This window comes from Lactuca saligna, chromosome 8 (assembly GCF_052625555.1).
Source record: "Lactuca saligna cultivar CGN05327 chromosome 8, ASM5262555v1, whole genome shotgun sequence".
Lineage (NCBI taxonomy): Eukaryota > Viridiplantae > Streptophyta > Magnoliopsida > Asterales > Asteraceae > Lactuca > Lactuca saligna.
In genome coordinates this window covers 191,701,696-191,723,503 of record NC_136424.1, presented here as the reverse complement: position 1 = coordinate 191,723,503, position 21,808 = coordinate 191,701,696, and the positions used below count along the sequence as shown (strand labels likewise).

Here is a 21,808-nt window from a genome sequence, read left to right as displayed (position 1 = left end):
CGTTGCGTGAGGTGCAGTTTCTTAGGCACCTTGTCGACCAGGACGGGATTTCAGTAGACCCAGCCAAGGTGGAGGCCGTGATGAGATGGGAGGTTCCGAAATCTCCATCCTAGATTCGGAGTTTCCTAGGTTTAGCGGGCTACTATCGGAGATTCATCAAGGATTTCTCCAAGATAGCCGTACCATTGACCAGGCTAACAAGGAAGGCCGTGGTTTTTCGTTGGGGGCCCGAGCAGCAGGCCGCGTTCGAGAAGTTGAGATAGAGATTGTGCGAGGCACCAATCTTAGCCCTGCCAGAGGGCATAGAGGATTTTGTTGTGTTCTGTGATGCGTCCATCTCAGGTTTGGGCACGGTATTAATGCAGAGAGGGCATGTCATCGCCTATGCATCGAGGTAGCTGAAGCCTCACGAGGCGAAGTACCCGACGCATGAGTTGGAGCTGGGGGCTGTTGTGTTCGCCCTCAAGATTTGGCGTTATTACCTCTATGGGGTTCGCTGTACCATTTACACGGACCATAAGAGTTTGAGGTACCTCATGGATCAACCGAATCTAAACATGAGGCAGCATTGGTGATTGGATGTGGTAAAGGATTACGATTCTGAGATCCTTTATCACCCATGGAAGGCCAATGTGGTGGCCGATGCACTTAGCCGTAAGGCAGTGCTGATCCGAGATATCTGCCTATGGATGACAGTAGTGACTCCGCTGTTGGAGCAGATTCGGGAGGCTCAGCAGGAGGCTATGATGGAGGAACATCGGAAGAGTGAGCGGATTGTGGGGCAGGTTTGCTCCTTCGACTATAATAGCCGAGGGTTATTGACTCTTCACCGTAGGGTGTGGGTCCCTTATCATGGAGTCATGCATCAAGTTCTGATGGAGGAGGCGCACAAATCCCTGTTCTCTATTCATCCCGGGGCGACGAAGATGTATACGGATCTTCATCTAGACTATTGGTGGCCCTGCATGAAGCGGGATGTGGCTTGGTACGTTGAGCGGTGTTTGACCTGCAGGAAGTTCAAGGCCGAGCATCAGAGACCGCACAGCAAGATGCAGCCGTTGGACATCCCGTTGTGGAAATGGGAAGATATTACGATGAATTTTATCATGAAGCTTCCCAAGACCGTGCGAGGAGTGGATTCGATATGGGTCATCGTGGATCAATTGACCAAGAGCACCCATTTTATTCCAATTCAGGAGAGCATATCGGCCGAAAAGTTGGCCGGCATCTATATCAGGGAGATAGTGGCACGGCACGAGGTGCCAGTATCCGTGATTTCAGATAGGGATGTGCATTTTACTTATAGGTTTTGGAAGAAATTTCATAACGAGTTGGGCACTCGTCTGCATTTTAGCACCGTCTTTCACCCGCAGACAGATTGTCAGAGTGAGCGTACCACCTAGACTCTTGAGGATATGTTGCGGGCATGCGTGCTAGACTTCAGTGGTAGTTGGGATGCCTATCTTCATCTAGCTGAGTTCTCGTACAACAACAGCTACCACGCGAGTATTGATCGTCCTTCCTTCGAGATGTTGTACGGGTGGAGATGCAGGACCCCGATATGTTGGGGTGAAGTTGGCCAAAGGGTCATGCAGAGCACCAAAGTGGTGCTCAAGACGACCGAAAAGATTCAACAAGTTCAAAGCAGGCTTCAGACTGCACAGAGTCGGCAGAAAAGTTATGCCGACAAGCGCCGTTCAGACTTGGAATTCCAAGTTGGGGATATGGTTTTTCTAAAGGTGTCGCCATGGAAAGGCATCATCCGATTCAGAAATCGAGGCAAGTTGGGCCCAAGGTACATCAGGCCATTCAGGGTTGTAGTTCGGGTGGGCAAGGTGGCGTATAGGTTCGATCTGTCAGCCGAACTCAGCCAGATCCACGACACTTTCCACATCTCTCAGTTGTGAAAGTGTTTGGTGGACGACTCAACAATGGTGCCTTAGGAGGATATTCAGGTCGATGACAGCCTGAATTACATCGAGCGGCCTATGGCAATCCTCAACAGGAAGTCAAAGGATATGAGGAACAAGAGGGTGGAACTCGTAAAGGTGCAATGGCAGCACCGAAAGGGATCGAAGTGGACTTAGGAGCCAGTGGAAGAGATGATGGAGCAATACCCCGAGCTGTTTCAGGCAGCAGACTTCGAGGACGAAGTCGAAAATAAGTGAGGGAGATTTGTAGCACCTGGTTCCTAGTACGTATTCCTTGTATTTAGTATTTCTTAAATTAATGCAATTTTCCTTGGACTCGGCGAGTTGAAGGACCAACTCGCCGAGTAGAAGCGAGATGAGACGCGGGGTTTGAGCCTCAGACTCGGCGAGTTGGTACCCGGACTCGGCGAGTAGGCCTTTTTTGGGCAAAAACCATAACCCGTGTGTTTTCACCCTATTTAAGCAATCTAAATCGGCCTCCCTTGTCCTTAACACTTCCAGAAGAGCTGTAGAACGAAACCCTAGCCCCTTTTTGTCCTTGTGAGTGATTTTGGCCTTGTGAAGGAAGTTTGAAGCTCAAGAGAAGAAGAAGGAGGTGGAAGAGTGCAAGGAGGAGAAGTAGATCCGACATCTACCCTACGAGAGGCTTCCATTCAGGTAGAAAAGTCCTTATCTTGATCACTAGTTCATTAGATTCCCTTTTTGTCCCTAATTGGTGGATTTCAAGCCCTAAAACACCAAACTCCATGTGTTTGTGCTCTATGATTCGAAAGGACTTCAGATGTAAACCTTATGGATGTATTAGAAGTATAAATTTTATGTGGTTTAAGTGATTGAGGTCCCCATTGAGTTCATGACCTCATTAAGACCTTGGATTTGCCTTTTGGAGCTTATAGGGCCATGCATGCACGTAAAGTTTGCAACTTTACGTGATAAGCATGCCCTAAGAACATAGATCTATGGTTTGGAAGTGTTGAATGTCTTAGATTTGGTTTGTATGGGAAATGGGTCGAAGGGACACGACGAGTTCTATAAAGATGGCCTTAGACTCGGTGAGTTGGATGAACAACTCGGCGAGTCCTATGAAGATTGCCTGGAACTCGATGAATTGTTCTTCAAACTCGGCGAGTCATATGAACTATTACTGAGTAAGAGGGGTTTAGGTGTTGATGGTCTAACCCTTCGTATCCGTACGTGGAATTAGCAATTTAACGTGTAACAATAGTCCCAGAAACCCAAATCCTCATAAAGGATGCTCTAGTGAGGATTTAGAAGCGAGTAGGAGATCTGCTCGTATGGATACGGCGAGTTGTTCTTGGACTCGGCAAGTCGGATGGCGAGCCGGTTCTCTCATCCCAAGTAATGAGTTAAGGGTGACTCAGTGAGTGGGAAGAGGGACTTGTAGAGTAGGATAGGGTTAGTGGGAGAAGGACTCGGCGAGTCGGTGCCATGACTCAGTGAGTCCAGTCAACTGGAAGTTGACTTTGACCAGGGAGTTGACCTTGGACTAGGGGTGGGTCAGTCATCTGACCTAAGGGTGTTTATGAGTGGCTAATCTATGTTTATGATTTATAGCCGGATGATTACCGATTTAGCAGTCAGATGCTTAGCAAGCAGACTTTTAGCAGCTACTTTTCGAGGTGAGTTACCTTCTAGTAGCAGTAGGTCTAAGGCCACAATGTCAGCCCACTAGTAGGAGTTGTTTGATTAGATGATTGGCTCTGTGGTATTCATTTAGGGTTGCTACTACCTGTGTTATGTTTATGTGCTAGTATGATATGATGTTATGTGCTAGTGACAGTAGGGGAGATAGTCCCTAGATTACCGCTCGATAGGACCGAAGGGGCAGTCATGCCCAGCCATGCTAGATAGATTATGTGATACGTGTTATGTGGTTGTGGTAGGTGAAATAGTCCCCAGCATCCGGTCGAGAGGACCGAAGGGGAGACCAGCACCCAGGTATGCTAGTTAGCATCCGGTCGAGAGGACCGAAGGGGAGACCAACACCCATATATGCTAGTCAGTATCCGGTTGAGAGGACCAAAGGGGTAGGTCGGGCACCCAGATATGCCTGACAATATATGTATGTTATGTGGTTATTTGGTATGTGGTATGGTGGGGGAACTCACTCAGGTTCGTGCTTACGGTTTATAGTTTTGTTTTCAGGTACCTCTTCAGCGAAGGGGAAGGAGCTGGCGCGGTAGCAGCACATCACAGACGCACATTGTTTTCCGCACCATGAGTCATTCTGGGATTTTGTACTCTGATATTTGATTGTTTTCATATTTTGGTTTTTAGACACGATGTATGTCATGAAATGGTTTGATCAGACAATGTTTTATTTACAAATGTTTTGTAAAGTATTGTTTTAAAAACAAAATTTTTGAATGTGAAATTTGGGTTGTTACAGATGAGAATTGTATAAATGAGTTACGTATGGATAGAAATGCATTTGCACGTTTATGTGAGTTACTACAAACTCATGGTGGATTATTAAACGACAGTTTAGTGACCATTGAGAAGCGAGTTGCTATATTATTAAACATATTAGCACACCATAAAAAAAACAGATGTATTCAAGTTAGATTCTATCGGTCAGGGGAAACGGTAAGTCGTTATGTTCATCGAGTTTTGGGTGCTTTGATGCATTTGCAAGAGATATTGTTTGTTAACCTAACGGCAGTTGCAAATGATTGTATAGACAACCAATGGAAATGGTTTCAAGTAACCATTATAACATTATTATGATATATTACAAATTAATATAAGGCTTGAACTAAGAACAAGTTAGTATTTTATTTATAGGGTTGTCTAGGAGAAATTGATGGAACATATATTGAAGTTAATGTCCTTGACTCAGATAAACCAAGGTACTAAACAAGAAAGGGTAATATAGATATGAATGAGTTAGGTGTCTGCAATCGTGACATGAATTTTGTCTACATCTTAGCTGGTTGGAAGGTTCGACTACTGATTGAAGGGTTTTGCGGGATGCAATTACTATACATAATGGTTTGAAGATTCTAATTGGTAAGCTAATATAATAATTACTAAATATTTGAGGTGAACATAATTACATATTCATACCTATTATTTATTTATTATAGGTAACTATTATTTGGTTGATGGAGGGTATATCAATGTTGAAGGTTTTTTTGGCACCATATAGAGGTATTAGGTATCATTTACGGGAATGGGAAGGTAGTACACATGCACCTACAAATAAGGAGGAATACTTTAACATGAAACACTCTCAAGCAAGGAATGTTATTGAGAGGTGTTTTGGTCTACTAAAGAGATGTTGGGCTATATTAAGAAGTCCTTCATTTTATCTGATAAGAATTCAAGGGAGAATAGTCATGGCATGTGCTTTGTTGCATAATTTTATTAGGACACACATGGCTCTTGATCCGGAGGAAAACACATCTAGCACTTTTGAAGATATGCCTATCGAGGAAGAACAACCAAATCATTTTCATATTGTAGATGTTATTGAATCAAGTAATGAATGGACTCAATGGAGATATGACTTAGCATAAGAAATATTTGAGTCTTGGATGTCAACTAGATCTTAGTAGATTGTTTTTTTTATATAATTTTAGAACTTTTATTTTTAAGTTTGTTATTTGTAATTGTTTTGGATGCGAACAACTTTGATTTTTGTGTATGTTTTTATTAATTTTAACTTGCTTAGTAGATGATTTGTTTTGATATTTTCCATTTTTATATATTTACCTTTGTTATGTATAATATGACAAAAGCAGATAACAAATCATGGAAGACAGGCATCAATGGACTCAAGAAGAAGAGGATGCATTGATTACCATCCTTCAAGACATAATTGTCATCGGTGGCAAAGGTGATACTGGAAGCTTTAGGCTTGGAACCTATGATCAAGTCGTTCTAAAGTTACGGGAAAAAGTCGTTGGTATTAATATAGAAACAAAGCACGTGCAAAACAAAATCAAACATTTAAAGGATAAATTTTTTGATGCATATGACATGCAAAATACAAGTGGGTTTGGTTGGGATGACGCTCGTAAATGTGTAGTAGTTGATTCTTTATATATATATATATATATATATATATATATATATATATATATATATATATATATATATATATATATATATATATATATATATTATTTGTATGCATATCTAAGTATTAAATATATGGTTTTACATGTAACTTTGTTTGTTTTACTAGAAACATCCAAACAAAAACTATGTCACGAACTAGGATTGTTCATTATTTGGATAAAACGAATTGTCCAATTTGACATATTGGATTGGACTATTTGGTTCCGATTTTCGGATTTTTGGATTGGTTTTCAACAAAACCGAATTACTATTTTGGATTCCGGATTGGTTTTTGTTTATAAAATATGAACCGAATAATCAAAAAAAACCGAATAGCAATTTATTATTTATTTATTTTTAATATAACTATAACTATTTATTAATTTATAATTTATTTTTTCAAATAAGTTCGAAAGGCTTCATCTAATAAAATACATTAATATGCATTTTCTCTAAAAAGTTCTTTATCTATTAAATATTAAACTATAATATGCATTCTTAGTAGTTTATAAATTTTAAATCACAGCTAAATATTTTTTTGCTTCTTCTATAAAAATTGGATAATATTATATTATATGTTATTTTAAAATGTTTTAGTTTTTTATAACAGAATTATAAAAACTGATTCAATCGAATTGTAATTGGATCAGATCGGATCGGATTTGAATTTAGTTTGGATTATTCGAATCCATATTTTGAAAACCGAAATCAATTTGGATTTACTTAATTGGATCGGATCGAACCAATCCATCTAAACGAACACCCCTATCGCGAACAAACCATTCCCTGCATACGAGCGACTAGCAAATGTTTTTGGTAAAGATAGAGCTAAAGGCGGTATGGCTAAATCGGCAACTGATGTGACAGAAAATCAAAATGTTGATAATGAAGAAGGAGATAATTTTCCATCGTCTAATTCTAATCCTCAAAACACTGCAACTTCATCCAATCCAAATCCCAAAGACTTGGGCAAAATAGAAAAAGAAAAGTTGCATCTGAAGAAGTAACACATGTAATTAAAATGGGGCTAGCTACCGTATCCGAGGAAATCCAACTATTACATCTTCAACGAATAACCTCGTAGAGTTAAAAACGATACATGAAGAGTTGAAACCCATGGAGTTGTATTCTTCAGAAATCATGCGAGTTTGTTTGAAGTTTATAAAAAACCTGAATTTGTTACCAATGTGGAATAGCTTGGACGCAGCTACCAAATCACTTTTTGCGAAGACTATATTGGAAGATGACAATTAAAGTTTTTTATTTTTATTTTTTATTTAAAAATAAGGATTTTGGAAACCATTTTGGTTTAGAAGTTTGTTTATTTTAAAGCAAATTTGTTTATTTGGTGTTGAAGTTGTTTTAATGAGAATTTTAAATATTTTTTTTTTACTAAAAATGTTTATTTTGAAGTTGTGTATGTTAAATAGAGTTATTATGAATATTTTTTGCATAAGGGTAGTATGGTTATTTTTACATCTTGTTCTGTCCAGTTCTATTGTTACCAAACAGTTTCAAACAACTTGTTTAGTTTTGTCCAGTCTTACCAAACGCTATACAAATTATTTGTCCTGTCCAGTCCAGTCATGTTCCACCCAGTTCTTCTGCCAAACAATACCTTAACGTCCGATTTCACTATAATGGTGGACAAAACCCTAACTCAATTTCGTCTGCTTATCCCTTACGATATTCAATTTGAATCTCTTTACATGAATTGGATCCACTATGCTATAAGTTGTAACGTTGAAGAGCTTAACTTGGGGTTTCAAGGATGGGAACCGAAGTTTTTGTTAGATCATTCTGTTTTCTTCATCAATTCATGTTTTATTGATTTGAGATTATCATATTGTATACTGAATCCAACTGGTGCGATTAGTTGGAAAAATATTAGGAGTTTATATATTAACAATGCCAATTCAGATGAAGGCCTATTCCTAAATATAGTATCAGAGAGTCCTCTACTAGAAATTTTAATGTTCAAAAATCGCCATGGTCATAAAAAGAAAAAGAGGAGGCCCAATAGTACTTCAAATGAGATCAATACTCCTAATATTTCATCACTAACTTAATGCCCCAAATTGAAACTCAAAAAATTTGAAGTTCGTAGCAATTTTGATATTCAATTTCAATCATGACTCAGCAGTTGGATTCGTTATGCTATAAGATGCAACGTTGAAATGCTTTAGTTGGATTTGTGGAAAACTGAATGGGGAGATGATTTTATGTTAGATGAAATTCTTTTCAATAGTTCATGTTTAACTGATTTGAGATTATATGGGTGCATGATTAATACAGTTGGGGCAATTAGTTGGAAAAATCTTAGGAGGTTGTGTATAATTTTTGAGAGATTAAATGAAGATTTGATCGAAAATATATTAATTGGGAGTCCGGTTTTGGAAGCTTTGGTGTTGGATCATTTCCATGGTTATAATTGGCTTGATATTACTTCAAAGAGTGTTAAAAACTTGGTTTTATTTGGATCTAAATTCGATATCATTGAAATCGATGCTCCTAATATTTTATAACTAACAATCGAAGGTAGAATTTTATTGTGGAAGCTTTTGTTGGTAAATGTGACTTCTTTGGTGAAAGCGAACTTAAATTGGAGTTGTAGAAAACTCATGTATGACTTTACAATGCCTAAAGAATCAAAACAAGAGATGTTTAAGAAATTTATACTAAATGTTGGCCATGTCAACGAGCTTGAAATTGGGTTTGATTTTTCCAAGGTAAAATTTATTTTAATATCTTGTGATAAGCTAACTTGTTTTAAGTATCGTGTATCAATGGTCCTAAATCCTAACATTATATTACTTTGGTTGTAGGTTATTTCTTGTTTGCTAGCTAAAGGTTTTATTGTTCCATCAAATGTGAAGCTGACTGGGATAAAGTGAAATTATTTTCATATATTTTTTTTTGTAAAGTTGACTTGGTTCCATTTGGTTGTGGTCATGAGAAAATAGTGATTAATTGACATTTTCATATTTAGGCATTTTAGTTATCGTGAAATATTTTTATTGTTGGTGATGTGTTGTCATCAATATTATTTAAGTGTAATGGGATTACTTTGTTGACCAAAGGTGATCTTGATAAATATTAAACAAGTAAGGAAGGTGTGGAGTGCACACTTGTTTAAGTTTAATCAACTTTTCAAAGTACACTGTCATTTAGGGACGAAGCCCTTAAACGAACGGGGGTCCGGGGGCAGCGCCCCTGGGAGCGGGGTCCAAGGGGCAGAGCCCCTGGCTGGGGTCGAGCTAACCATTGTTTGCCCCTTCTCCAAACTTCCGTTTTATGTTAGTTTTTATAATTTATGACAGTTAGAAACTGTCATATGACAGTTTTCAAACACAGATCATAAATTCAGTTTTGGTCTCATTTTTCTGGTACAGACGAAACTATCATCAAATCATTCTAAATTCTTGTCTCTCTGAGTCTTATCCGATTAAAGAATATTGGGAGTACCACCCAAATGCTTTCATCTGAAAGTGTTTTACACAATTCTCAGAATTCCAAGCCTTACTATACCCTAATTTCTAACAGTTATTATTAGAATTAGTTGTTACTCGAAAGCATCTTTATTGTAAAGCTTCTTTTTTGTTAGTTATAGTGAAGGGCTAGGTCGTTGATGGCAGAGGTGACGACGGAAACCTCCGCCTCTTAACTTAAAGACTTTTGTTGAGTTCTGGTTTGAAGTTGAACAATTAATTTAATTCTTTAATCTTTATATAATTTTATTTGAAGGATTATTGGATTTTTAGATTTATTTGGAAATTCAAATGTATGATCTCGGGTTCAACTCGTTTATTAAAAAAAGTTGGGTTGAAGAAAAAAAAAGCAAGTCAAACCGATATCAACTCATTAAATAGTTATGTTGGTTTGGGTTGAAAATTCTCAAACATTTACTTAAACAAGTTTGATTGTGTTGACATTATAAATTTGTTTAACTAAACACGTCAATCCAAAAATGACCCAACTCAAGCCATTCTCATCACAACGTGCAATTTTGTTCTTTGAACATAATGTCACTTTAATTATGAATGTCTATTTGGATGGATTTGATCTCATTTGATCAAGCGATTCAAATTGGATCAATTCTATAGATCCAAACAATTGAATTCAAATTGATATGGGTTCTCAGGTATGATTCTAAATAATCCAAACTTGGTGCAAATATGATCCAAACCAACCAAATTACAATTTGGTTGGATCAGTTTTACAATTCACTTTTCTAGAACCTTTGCAATTGTAAAAATTATGTAAGTTCAATATTATCCAACTTTATAACATAATAAAAGGGTTTGATTTAAAAATTCGAAACAACTACTAAGAAAATTTATATTACAATTTAATATTATACATATATAAACTTTCGAAAAAAAATGTATATTAAGATTAGTTTTGCTGAGTGAGACTTACTAATATATCAAAAACTTAGTGAATGAATTAATAAAATGACCTAAATAATCACTTGTTATTTATTTTTCAAAGTTCTAACATTTAGCGATGAAATATCGTTAATGCTTTGCGATTTACTCCCACATTATTATGATTGGGGCCAATCCAGTGATTTTCAATGGCTAAGGGGACATACAAAATTAATGCCCTTACATATAAAAAAATTATATTGCACAGGTGAAATAAATTTCATAGTCAAAATTTAAACAAGGTTGTACAATAAAAAACATACAAAAATTCATCTAATACGATTCTTTCGTGCTTTTTTTGAAGCAAAAAAGTATCTTATTTTTTTGATAATTAAGACTTTGTCAAAATTGAATTTGAATACTCAAAAATGCTTATCGGTTTAATCTTTCTTGAGTCAAGGTACTTTGAAGATATAATCTCAATAACATCAATTTCAAAAAAACTTATTTTCTTGAAGCAATTGTAATGGTAACGTCAATGAAATCTGAAATACTAGGAACACATTGGGCAACATGTCGAATTCCTTTGGAAACTCCATAACAATATAGCCTGAAATTGGCTATCTATAACCACAAGGAGAAAAAAATATAAATTGGTATCTGAATTAACATTTCAGATTTTCAGAAAAATTAAATTAAAATAAAAAATTTCAGAAATTTGATAGAGATCAGATTTTCAAAATTAAAATACCCTATCAGCTTTACAAATATATCACATTTTTTAAAAATCTGATACATCAAATTATTCAAAAATTAAAATAACCTATCATATTTTCATATATATTAGATTATACAGAAAATGCCATATCATATTATTCAGAAATTTAACAACAAAGATGAGATTTTCCGATCCGATATCACATATCAGAATTTCAAAATCAAGATTCACATATCCGAGATTCAAATCCATCGCCTAAAAAAGCATACAACCTGAAGTTAGTTATCCATAACCACAACCTAGTAAAAAAAACATAAATTGGTATAATAATTAACATTTCAGATTTTCATAAATTAAATTAACATCAGATTTCAGAAATCCAATACATCAGATTTTCAAAAAATAACTTATCAGATTTTTCAGAAATTAAAAACAAACTACTAGAATTTCATATAAATCAGATATTCATAAAATAAAATATCATATTATTTAAAAATCAAAAACACGTCAGATTTTCCAATCAGAAATCACAAATTAAAATTTCAAAATCAGAATTCACATAGCATACATCAGATTAATCAGAAATCCAAAACATATTTACCAAAAATAAGATACATCATATTATTTAGTAATCAGAATCACATATGAGATTATTGAGAAATTAAAACACATGTAAAATAATTTAGAAATCAGAATTACATCAGATTTTCAAAATCAGGATAAAAAACTTCACTGAAATTTAAGAAATTTTAATCACAATCATATTTTTGCAACTTAAGCTATTCAGTTTACGCAATAAATTACAATGGTTCAATAACTAGGAAAAACTTACTGAGATCAGTTATAAGGACCGATTCATCCAATCACCCCTTTAAAACTTCACTTAGCAAGACTTATTAGACCGGTGGAGGACCGTTTGAAACTTCAGTATTTCACAAAGCTCTTAAATTTTAGGAGAATATAACGGTAGATTATAATAAACGATTCAGAAAGAAGAAATTTAGGAGGATAAATTGAGTGTGACTGATAGAAGAAAACCTTGAATTTACTTTAGACTAGATGAAGATTTTTAATTTGATTTGTCCATCATCTTCTCCAAGACTAGACCCCTCGTCTTCATCTTTAATTGTTAGGCGTTACTTAGATTGACAAGTCTGAAGCGTTGAATCAAAATTTTAGTTCGCCGCCTAACGAGGAGGGTGTTTGGATAGGAAAAAAAAGGGAGCTTACAGCTTATAGCTTATTGCTTATCCCTCCCGCTATAAGTTAAATTTAAGTGTTTGGATAAAAACACTAAAAATCAGCTTATTACGGTGGGGATAAGTTAAATAAACTAATTTTAATAAGCATTCCCTCCTTGCTTTTAGCTTATTGCTTATTTCTAATCCAAACACTTTGGAAAACCAATTTTCTCTCACCACTAATAAGTCAATAAGCTATAAGTTAATTTATCCAAAGGACCTCAAGGTCTGTTTAGCGGATCAAATGTGGCCCAAATAACATAATACAAATATCAGACTTTGGAAAATTACTGCCCCATTAAGATTTGATGCCCTTGGCTAGGCCTCGGTCGGCCCTGTGGATCTAGGACGGAAATTAACCGGGTCCATTATATAAAAAAAAATATACTCACTTTGAAATTTTGGGATAATTCTAGGATATTTTTAGCTTTTTTTTTTAGCAAAAAGAAGTCAAAGACCTTTCTTTTAAGAGTAGGTGCCATGAAGGTGTTTCTTAGTAAAAGAAAAATCGTTTAAGGGTATTTTTGGTAACATAATTGTTGTAGTTTGCTTCCAAGTGGGGTGCTTGGACCCTTCTTCTTACTAGCTGTCTCCACCACTCACTATCTATGACGTCATGTGATGTTTGGATGGGTTGGACCATGCTCCATTTTAATTATTGAACTCGAAAGATGGTCAAATCCATGTATGATTCAGTTTTCAAAACATCGGTGCAAGTCACTCGTGTTTACACTTAAGGAGAAACAAAGTTATGGAATCAGGGTGGATGTAAGTATCAATGGATTCGTAAAAAAATTCTTTCAAAGGCATAATTCATGATTTTGTTCTAAGCACTTGAATGACAAATTGTAATTTACTTAGAGTGTAAATTGGGATAATGACATAATTGAAGCTTTTGGATAAGGTCGGTGCTTTTAACTAAAATTGCTTTTATTATAAATATTTGGTTGGTGTTGAAAACAAAGCTTGTGGTTGCCAATAATGTGTCATTTATAGGCATTTATAATTAACTCTACAAACCAATGTTTGCTCATTGTGCAGATTATGAAATAATATTACTAACTATGAAATAATATTTTTTACACTATGTTGATATGTAAAATATAATTATTTATTAAAACGATATGATAAAATAAACAACAGCTAGAATTAAATCACTTAATAATATCTACTCATGGTTTACTCGTGAATAAATTTAAATATAATTATTGATTTAGTGTTAATTTAAACTTTTGTTATTATTAAGTGATTTAATATCAATTATCTGATTAATTTGAAATTTTTTACTGATTATTTAAAATATCAATGTTTATAAGGTAATATAAGATAATTTATGTTAGTGTAAATTATTATTATTAGTTAATTTTATGTGTATTATTTTTTTCATAACATCTACTCCATTTTTTTTATGTTAGTACATCATATTAGTTTTCTTTTGTGGTAGTGTGCAAAATAAATGTTCTTTTAATATAATGATAAAATGTCACAATAATGTTTTTTTAGATACAACTTGTCTATTTAATGGTAATTAAAGTATAAAAAATTAGAAAGAAACATAACGTGCATATAGAACATAGTTTTCTTACCACAAAGAAAAAGAAGTACAAAAAAAAAAAAAAAAAAAAAAAAAAAAAAAAAAAAAAAAAAGAAGATACAGAGGGAAGAGAAAATAGTTAAATGAAGAAAAAAATACCCATATTTATTAGAAGAAGGTAATAGAATATTCAGGTACCACAAATTTTAGCCATGTTTGGCTATACCTTGGTCCAAACCGCAAACTAGGGGCGATGGTCTACATGACAAATTGTATGTCTTACCGCATCCAAACCCCATAGTCTTTTAACGTCATAAACACCCTACATGACAAATTGTACCCGACTATTACCGATTAATACGATGTATATTGAACATTATTATTTTTTTAATGTTGAATCGTATAAAAAAAATATAAATAAATAATCAAATATGTATATAGGGTATAGTTTCTTATTGTTAACCTTCCATAATTAAATTCTATTTTTCACATTTGGTTAAAGACCGATCGTTAAAAAAATTATATCAATACAGAAATATATAGACCGAATTGTATATTTTCAAAGTTTAGTGGCTAAAACACAACTTTAGTTTCTTACATTCCACGGCAATTGAGTTTTTGTAGGTTTTCTTGGAGGGAAGCAGCAAGGGCTTTGTGCCTTTGTTGAGGGGCGCACCTTTTATGGGGCCAGGAGGGGTTGTCCCCCCCCCCCCCCCCCCCCTGAATTTTGGGTTAGAAGTAGAGTACATATGTTTAATTTTCGGAATTATAGGCCCAACAATGTGAGTTTTGGGCTGTGGCCCCTCTTGATAACCTGATCCAATGTTTGTTTGCCAAGAAGCCGATCCAAGAGAGAGAATTTATGCGTTCATTTGTTCAATCAGTAAAGCTTCGTCGTTCAATCAGTAAAGCCTCAACCTTCGCTCAATCGCTTGTCCGCCAAATCGAAGTCTGCTCGTTGCCACTCGCCTGCTCGTCGGCCGTCGCCTGCTGGGTGCTGGTTGCTGCGGACCTGCCGCCCGCGGTGCTGCTACGTGCGCCCCTGCTAACTACTGCTGTTCTGCTGCTTCTGACTTTTGCACGATTGCATAGCTGCAATTCTGCTGCAATCCCCAATTGATTCCCCATCCTCGGGTATGCTTTTAGCTTTGAGCTTTCAAGTTTCAATTTAACTTCTTTCCTATTGTTTACTTGCATTTGTTTAGTTTGCTGGAATTTTTTAGGACTTCTGACTTCAGAGCCTGTTTTGTTACTTGTCTAATGTATAGAATAAACTTATTACTTATGAACTGATATGTTATATGTTGGAATTTTAGGAATTTTAGGAGCCTGTTTTATGAACTGATATATACTGTTATGTCTAAAAGAACTATATTGTTGTTTTTCCTCTATATTTGATTGTTGCTGGACTTTTAGGAATCAACTATTACTAAATTACACATTGCTTATTTTCTTATGAATTGTCTTTTGATTTTGATTTTTATAAATACAATCTTGAGAGATATGAAAACCATTCATTCTTTCTTCAAAAGAAAGGTTGATAATGAAGAAATTCATGATAAAAATGAAGAGATTAAACATCACAAAGGTTCAACAAGTGAACCACAACCACAAGAACATGAAAACCAACAAGAGAATGATAGGATTGAAGCCACACAATCAAATCCTAATGAGGTGGTCCAAGCGGATCTTAAGCAACTAGAAAGAGATCCCGTTAAAAGAAAACAAATGTGGAAATATCCGGTTAACTTAAGGGAAGAAGTAAGATGAGCTTATATGAGTTTAGGACCTTTCCAAATACGTCTTAAAGAATATCATGCTAAAGGTTCAAAGAAACATCCTCATAGATTCCAATATTCTTGGTTCAACATTTTCCCTAATTGGTTAGAATATTCTCCAACAACACATGCATCCTATTGTTTTATTTGTTTTATATTTAACGATAAACCAATTGTGTCCCATGGTTATGATGCATTTACTATTAAAGGATTTGACAATTGGAAGAAAGTTAATGATAGGAAAAATTGTGCATTCTTGATGCACATTGGTTGTTCAAAACATAGAAATGTTGTTGCATTCGGTGAAAATTTGATGAACCAAGAAGCACACATTGAAAATATCATAATGAAGCAAAATGAAGAGCAAATATTGAAGAATCGTTTATGATTAAAAGCTTTGATTGACACAGTTCGTTGGTTGACATTCCAAGCGTGAGCTTTATGAGGACATGATGAATCTCCTAATTCCAAAAACCGTGGTAATTTTTTGCAACTACTAAAACTTCTAGCATCTTATAATGATGAAGTAGCAAATGTTATATTAGAGAAAGCTCCTTATAATTCAAAATATACTTTTGGAGAAATTTAAAAAGAAATTCTTAGTATTTTTGCAAATAAAGTTAGAAAGCATATTTGTAGTGGAGTAGGTGATTCATATTTTTGTGTCATGGTTGATGAGTCACAGGATGAGTCTAAAAAAGAGCAAATGGCGATAGTTTTGAGATTTGTTGATGTAGAAGGGATCATACGGGAAAGGTTCTTGGATTTGGTTCATGTTAAGGATACCTTATCATTAACCCTAAAAACAAATATGTGGAGACAACTTTTGCACTATCAGTTTGATGTTAGTAAAATCCGTGGTCAAGGTTATGATGGTGCTAGTAATATGAGAGGGGAATAGAATGGATTACAAACACTTGTTCTTAAGGATTGTCCTTATGCGTATTATGTTCATTGCTGTGCTCACAAATTACAACTAGCCTTGGTAGCTGCTTCAAGGGAAATTATTCTTGTACACCAATTTTTCATAAACTTAATTTTTTTAATTAATGTAGCTTGTGCTTCCAGTAAGCATCATGATGAGTTACAAAAGGCGAAGGCAACTAAGATTGAACAATTATTGGAACTAAGTGAAATCGAATCAGGCAAAGGATTGAATCAAGTTGGGACATTAAGAAGAGCTGGTGATACACATTGTGGTTCTCATTTTCGTTCTGTTTGCAGTTTGCTTAACATGTTTGATTGTACTCGTGTTGTTCTCCAGGGAATAATTGATGACGTATCTGCTACTTATTCTCAATGCGAAGATGCTAATGCAGATTATTGTTTCCGAAAATCATTTGAGTTTGTGTTTATTCTTCACTAGATAAAGGAAGTAATGGGGAAAACTGACGTACTTTCTTAAGCTCTACAAAAGAAATCTCAAGAGATTCTTAATGTCATGGAGTTAGTTTCAACAACAAAGGAGAGTCTAAATGAATTCAGAAACAAGGGATGGGACTCTTTACTTGCACATGTAAAGTTTTTTCTTTTGTGAAAAACATCAAATAGATATGCCAGATATGAATGACCCATATACTTCTACTCGATATCGGCCTCGAAAAACAGATAATCATGTTACTTTTGAACATTTTTATCGAGTAGATTTGTTTACAGCCATATTGGACAAACAGTTACATGAGTTGAATAGTAGATTCAATGATCAGGCAATGGAGCTATTAAGTCTTAGTTCTACTTTAGTTTCAAAAGAACACCCTAAAGTGATTAAAGTTGATCAAATTTGTCGTCTTGTTGAGAAGTATTTTCCCGAAGATTTTACGGAGCAAGAGAGAATTCAATTAAGCTATCAATTGGAGATTTTTAATATTGATATGAAAAAAAATCCCAAGCTTAGTGGTGTATCAACTAGTGCTGACTTATGCAAGGGTCTTGTGGAAACTCAGAAACATGAGACGTATTATTTGCTTGATAGATTGGTGCGGTTAATCTTGACATTTCTAGTTTCTACCGCAATAACAGAGAGGGGGTTTTCAGCAATGAAAATATTTAAGAACCGTCTTCGCAATACGATGTCGGATGAATTTCTCACAAACAACTTGGTGGTTTACATAGAAAGAGAAATTACTGAAAACATTGATTCGAAGTCGGTAATTAATGAATTCAAAGACCTTAAAGGTCTTCAGGTTGCGTTGTAATTCTTTTTCTAGTTATTTTTTGTGTTTATTTGCAAAAACAAATTTGTTTTTTTTTGTGTGTAAGAACGTTAATTTTAGTTTATAATACTTTCGGCAAATCGCCACCCCCCCCCCCCCCCCCTAAAAAATTGTTCAAGCTCCGCCGCCTGTTGCTGCGATTAAAATGTTGGAAGAAGTAGAACATCAAACTAAAATGGCCTAGAATCTGATTATGTTTCAAGAAGTCGTGGAGAAGGTGAAAGAAGATGCAATTAGTGCGTTGCCTGATTGCTTGCTTCAGGAAATCCTTTCTCATTTTCCCTCCACAAAAGACGCCATTAAAACAGGTATACTCTCCAAGCGTTGGAAGCATCTTTGGACCTCCATACCTACTCTCATTTTTTCACATTCAGATTATTATCACTTAACGCCGTATTTCCATTTATTGGTGGACAAAACCCTAACTCAATGTCACCAATTGAAGCTCAAGAAATTGGAAGTGCATACCATTTATGATATTCAGTTTGAATCTGTTTACAACAATTGGATCCGTTATGCTATAAGATGTAACGTTGAAGAGCTTAACTTGGGGTTTCATGGATGGGAGCTTAAGTTTCTGTTAGATCAATCTTTTTTTTTTCCCATCAGTTCATGTTTTACTGATCTGAGATTATCATGTTTTATGTTGAATCCAACTGGTGCTATTAGTTGGAAAAATCTTCGGAGTTTGTATATTAACAATGTCAATTTAGATGAAGGCCTATTCCTAAATATAATATCAGGGAGTCCTCTATTGGAAACTTTGGTGTTCAAAAAATGTCATGGTTATACTTCAAATGAGATCAATGCTCCTAATATTTCATCAGTAACTCAATTTCCCCAATTGAAACTCAAGAAATTCAAAGTGTGTAGCTGTTTTGACATTCAATTTCAGTCGCAACTTAAAAGTTGGATTCCTTATGCTATAAGATGCAACGTTGAAGTGCTTAAGTTGGATTTGTGGAAAACTGAATGGGGAGATGATTTTATGTTAGATCAAATTCTTTTCACTAGATCATGTTTAACTGATTTGAAATTAGTTGGTGCATGATTAATCCAATTGGGGCCATAAGTTGGAAAAATATTAGGAGGTTGTGTATAATTTTTGGGAGTTTAGACGAAGATTTGATCAAAAATATATTATCTGGGAGTGCTGTTTTGGAAACTTTGGTGTTGCATAATTGTTATGGTTATAAGCGGCTTGATATTACTTCAAAACGTGTTAAAAATTTGGTGTTATCTAGATTTAAATCCGATATCATTGAAATCAATGCTCCTAATATTTTATCACTAACAATCCAAGGTAAAATATTACGAGCATTGTTGGTAAATGTGATTTCTTTAGTGAAAGCGAACTTAAATCCAGAAATGACATGAATGGTTTTACAATGCCTAATGAAGCAGAACAAGAGATGTTTAAGAAATTTTTACTAAATCTTGGCCATGTCAAGGAACTTGAAATCGGGATTCATTGTTCAAAGGTAAAATGTATTTTGCTGTATCTTGTGATAAACTATAAATTGGTTTAAGTATCCTATTATCCTATCAATTTTCTTAATGTTTTACTATTACTTTGGTTGGTAGGTTATTTCTTGTATGCAAGCTAAAGGTTTTATTGTTCCATCAAATGTGAAGCTTAGTGGAATAAAGTGACGGATGTTAGTTGATTGATGATGCTTTAAATTTTAACTTATCGTTAATTTTCATATTTTTCAGTAAAGTTAACTAGCTTCCATTGGGTTGTTGATCATGTTTTACGTGAAAATATTGGTTGATTTACAGTTTCATGTTTATAGGCATTTTAGTTATCTTGAATTATTCTTATTATTATTAGTTGCTACTCTAGTGTAGTTTGAAGCTTCGTTTTTGTTGATCACGTTTTACGTGAAAACATTTTCGCTTGTAACAAAATTAAACCTACTCGTTTTTGGACTAGTGATTGGACACCCCTGAAGCAAAAGATCAAAAAAAAAGGAAAGAAACAGAAGTAAAACAACAATAAGATCAATATAAAAGAAAGAGGAAACTATAAAAATGGCCCTATGATATGGCATAATAGGCAAATATTAGACTAATGGGTATGGATTATGGAAAACTAATATTTGATATATAATTTTTTTTTTCTCTTACAAAAAGTCAAAAATATCATTTCTATGTAAAAGTTTAAGGGTATGCAATTGCACATCTTTATTTAATATTTGACGAAACAAGATTTTATACTATCGGAATACAACAAAAATAAAAAATAATGTAAGAAAAAAAATATTAAGCAACATTGAAAAAAAAACTCATGCATATGATAGGTACTCAAGTTAATCAGGGAAAGATTAAATATGTTACACACATTCCATCAAACACTACCTTTGCAAACACAACATGCACTAGTAAAACACCAAGTTGCAAATTTACCGTTCAAGAATTCAAGCCAAAAAGCAAAATAAATAAATAAATAAATAAATAATCAATAATAATGACCGTAGCCCAATGGGTCATGGGTCATGGCCCTGCCCCCTTCAACAGCCTTTGAGAGGAGGTCAGATAATCAATAGCGGATCTAGAATGGACGTTAACCGGATCTATTATATAAAAATAATATTCTTTTTGAAATTTTAGGATATTTTTAGTTGTTTTCAGCAAAAACAAAATGTCAGAGACCTTTCTTGTAGGAGTGGGTGCCATGAAAGGGTTTCTTAGTACAAGAAAAATCATTTAAGGGTATTTTTGGTAATATAATGGTTGTAATTCTCTTCCAAGTGGGGTGTTAGGACCCCTCTTCTTACTAGCCGGCTCCCACCACCGGTGACAATAACTATGACAAAATACGATGTTTGGATGGGTTGAACCACGAACCATTTGAATCATCGAACTCGTAAGACGGTCAATTTCATGTATGATTCTGTTTTCAAAACATCAGTGCAAGTTCCTCATTTTGGACTTAATGAGAAACAAAGTTATGGAACCACGGTGGATTTAAGTACCAATGGATTCGTAAAAGAAATTCGTTCAAAGGCATAATTCATGATTTTGTTCTAAGCACTTAGAAAGAAAAATTGTAATTTACTCAAAAGTAAAAATCGGGATAATGACATAATTGAAGCTTTTGGATAAGGTTGGTGTTTTTAACTAAAATTCCTTTTATTAGAAATATTTGGTTGGTGTTGAAAACACAATCTTGCTGTTGCCAATAATGTGTTCTTTATAGGTATTTATAATTAATTTTCCAGATGAATTCTTGCATGTTGTGCAGTTAACTATGAAATAATGTTATTAAATATGAAATAATATTTTTGACACTATGTTGATATGTAAAACTGTAACTATTTATTAAAACGATGTGATAAAATAAACAACGGTTAGAATTAAATCACTTAATAACATCTACTCACGGTTTACTTGTAAATAAATTTAAATATAATTTTTGATTTAGTGTTAATTTTAACTATTATTATTATTAAGTGATTTAATATCAGTTATTTGACTTTTTTGTAAATGTTTACTCATTATTTAAAATATCAATGTTTTTTTTTTGAACGGCAATGTTACTATTTGCTTGGGATTGAACCCAAGACCTCCTGGTTAGAAACTCCTAGTTAAACAAAATATCAATGTTTATAAAGTAATATAATGTAATTTATAATTTTATGTTAGTGTAAATTATTATTAATATTAGTTAACTTTTAAATCAATTATTATCAACTTTCTAAAAAACTAAAATTTAAGTATATGATTTTTTGTATTTATCTTACATTAATTAACCAATTTATTTATTATTAGACATTTGAAAGGTCATGAGGGTTTATTAGAAATTTGAAAGACATGAAAGTTTCAAAATAATATGGTGTAAGGGATTTTATATCTTTTATAGTATAATATGAGTAGATGGATAGATATAGATAGGTAGATTATTTATCACTATATTTTACAAATTTTCATAAACGATTTA

At 34.2% G+C, this 21,808-nt stretch overlaps 1 protein-coding gene and 1 pseudogene across 1 annotated transcript; both read left to right on the top strand.

Moving 5' to 3' along the window:
* Nucleotides 1–15,377: 15,377 nt before the first annotated feature.
* LOC145010396 (uncharacterized) lies at nt 15,378–17,847 on the top strand. Its single transcript, XM_078968943.1, has 4 exons — nt 15,378–15,635; nt 16,338–16,533; nt 16,708–16,977; nt 17,204–17,847. Exons 1-4 carry the CDS (start codon nt 15,378–15,380, stop codon nt 17,845–17,847), a joined length of 1,368 nt encoding a protein of 455 aa, XP_078825069.1.
* Nucleotides 17,848–18,058: 211 nt separating this feature from the next.
* Nucleotides 18,059–19,518, top strand: LOC145010395 (putative F-box/LRR-repeat protein At3g18150; annotated as a pseudogene).
* The last annotated feature ends 2,290 nt before the right edge of the window (nt 19,519–21,808 follow it).

What these genes read in the sequence shown, in the direction of transcription:
- LOC145010396 (XM_078968943.1), top strand. Translation starts at nt 15,378, where the DNA reads ATGAAAACCATTCATTCTTTCTTCAAAAGAAAGGTTGATAATGAAGAA. An exon ending in TCAAGGTTATGATGGTGCTA is followed by an intron (nt 16,534 to 16,707) that starts GTAATATGAGAG and finishes TAATTAATGTAG; the next exon opens with CTTGTGCTTCCAGTAAGCAT. An exon ending in AGATGCTAATGCAGATTATT is followed by an intron (nt 16,978 to 17,203) that starts GTTTCCGAAAAT and finishes AACATCAAATAG; the next exon opens with ATATGCCAGATATGAATGAC.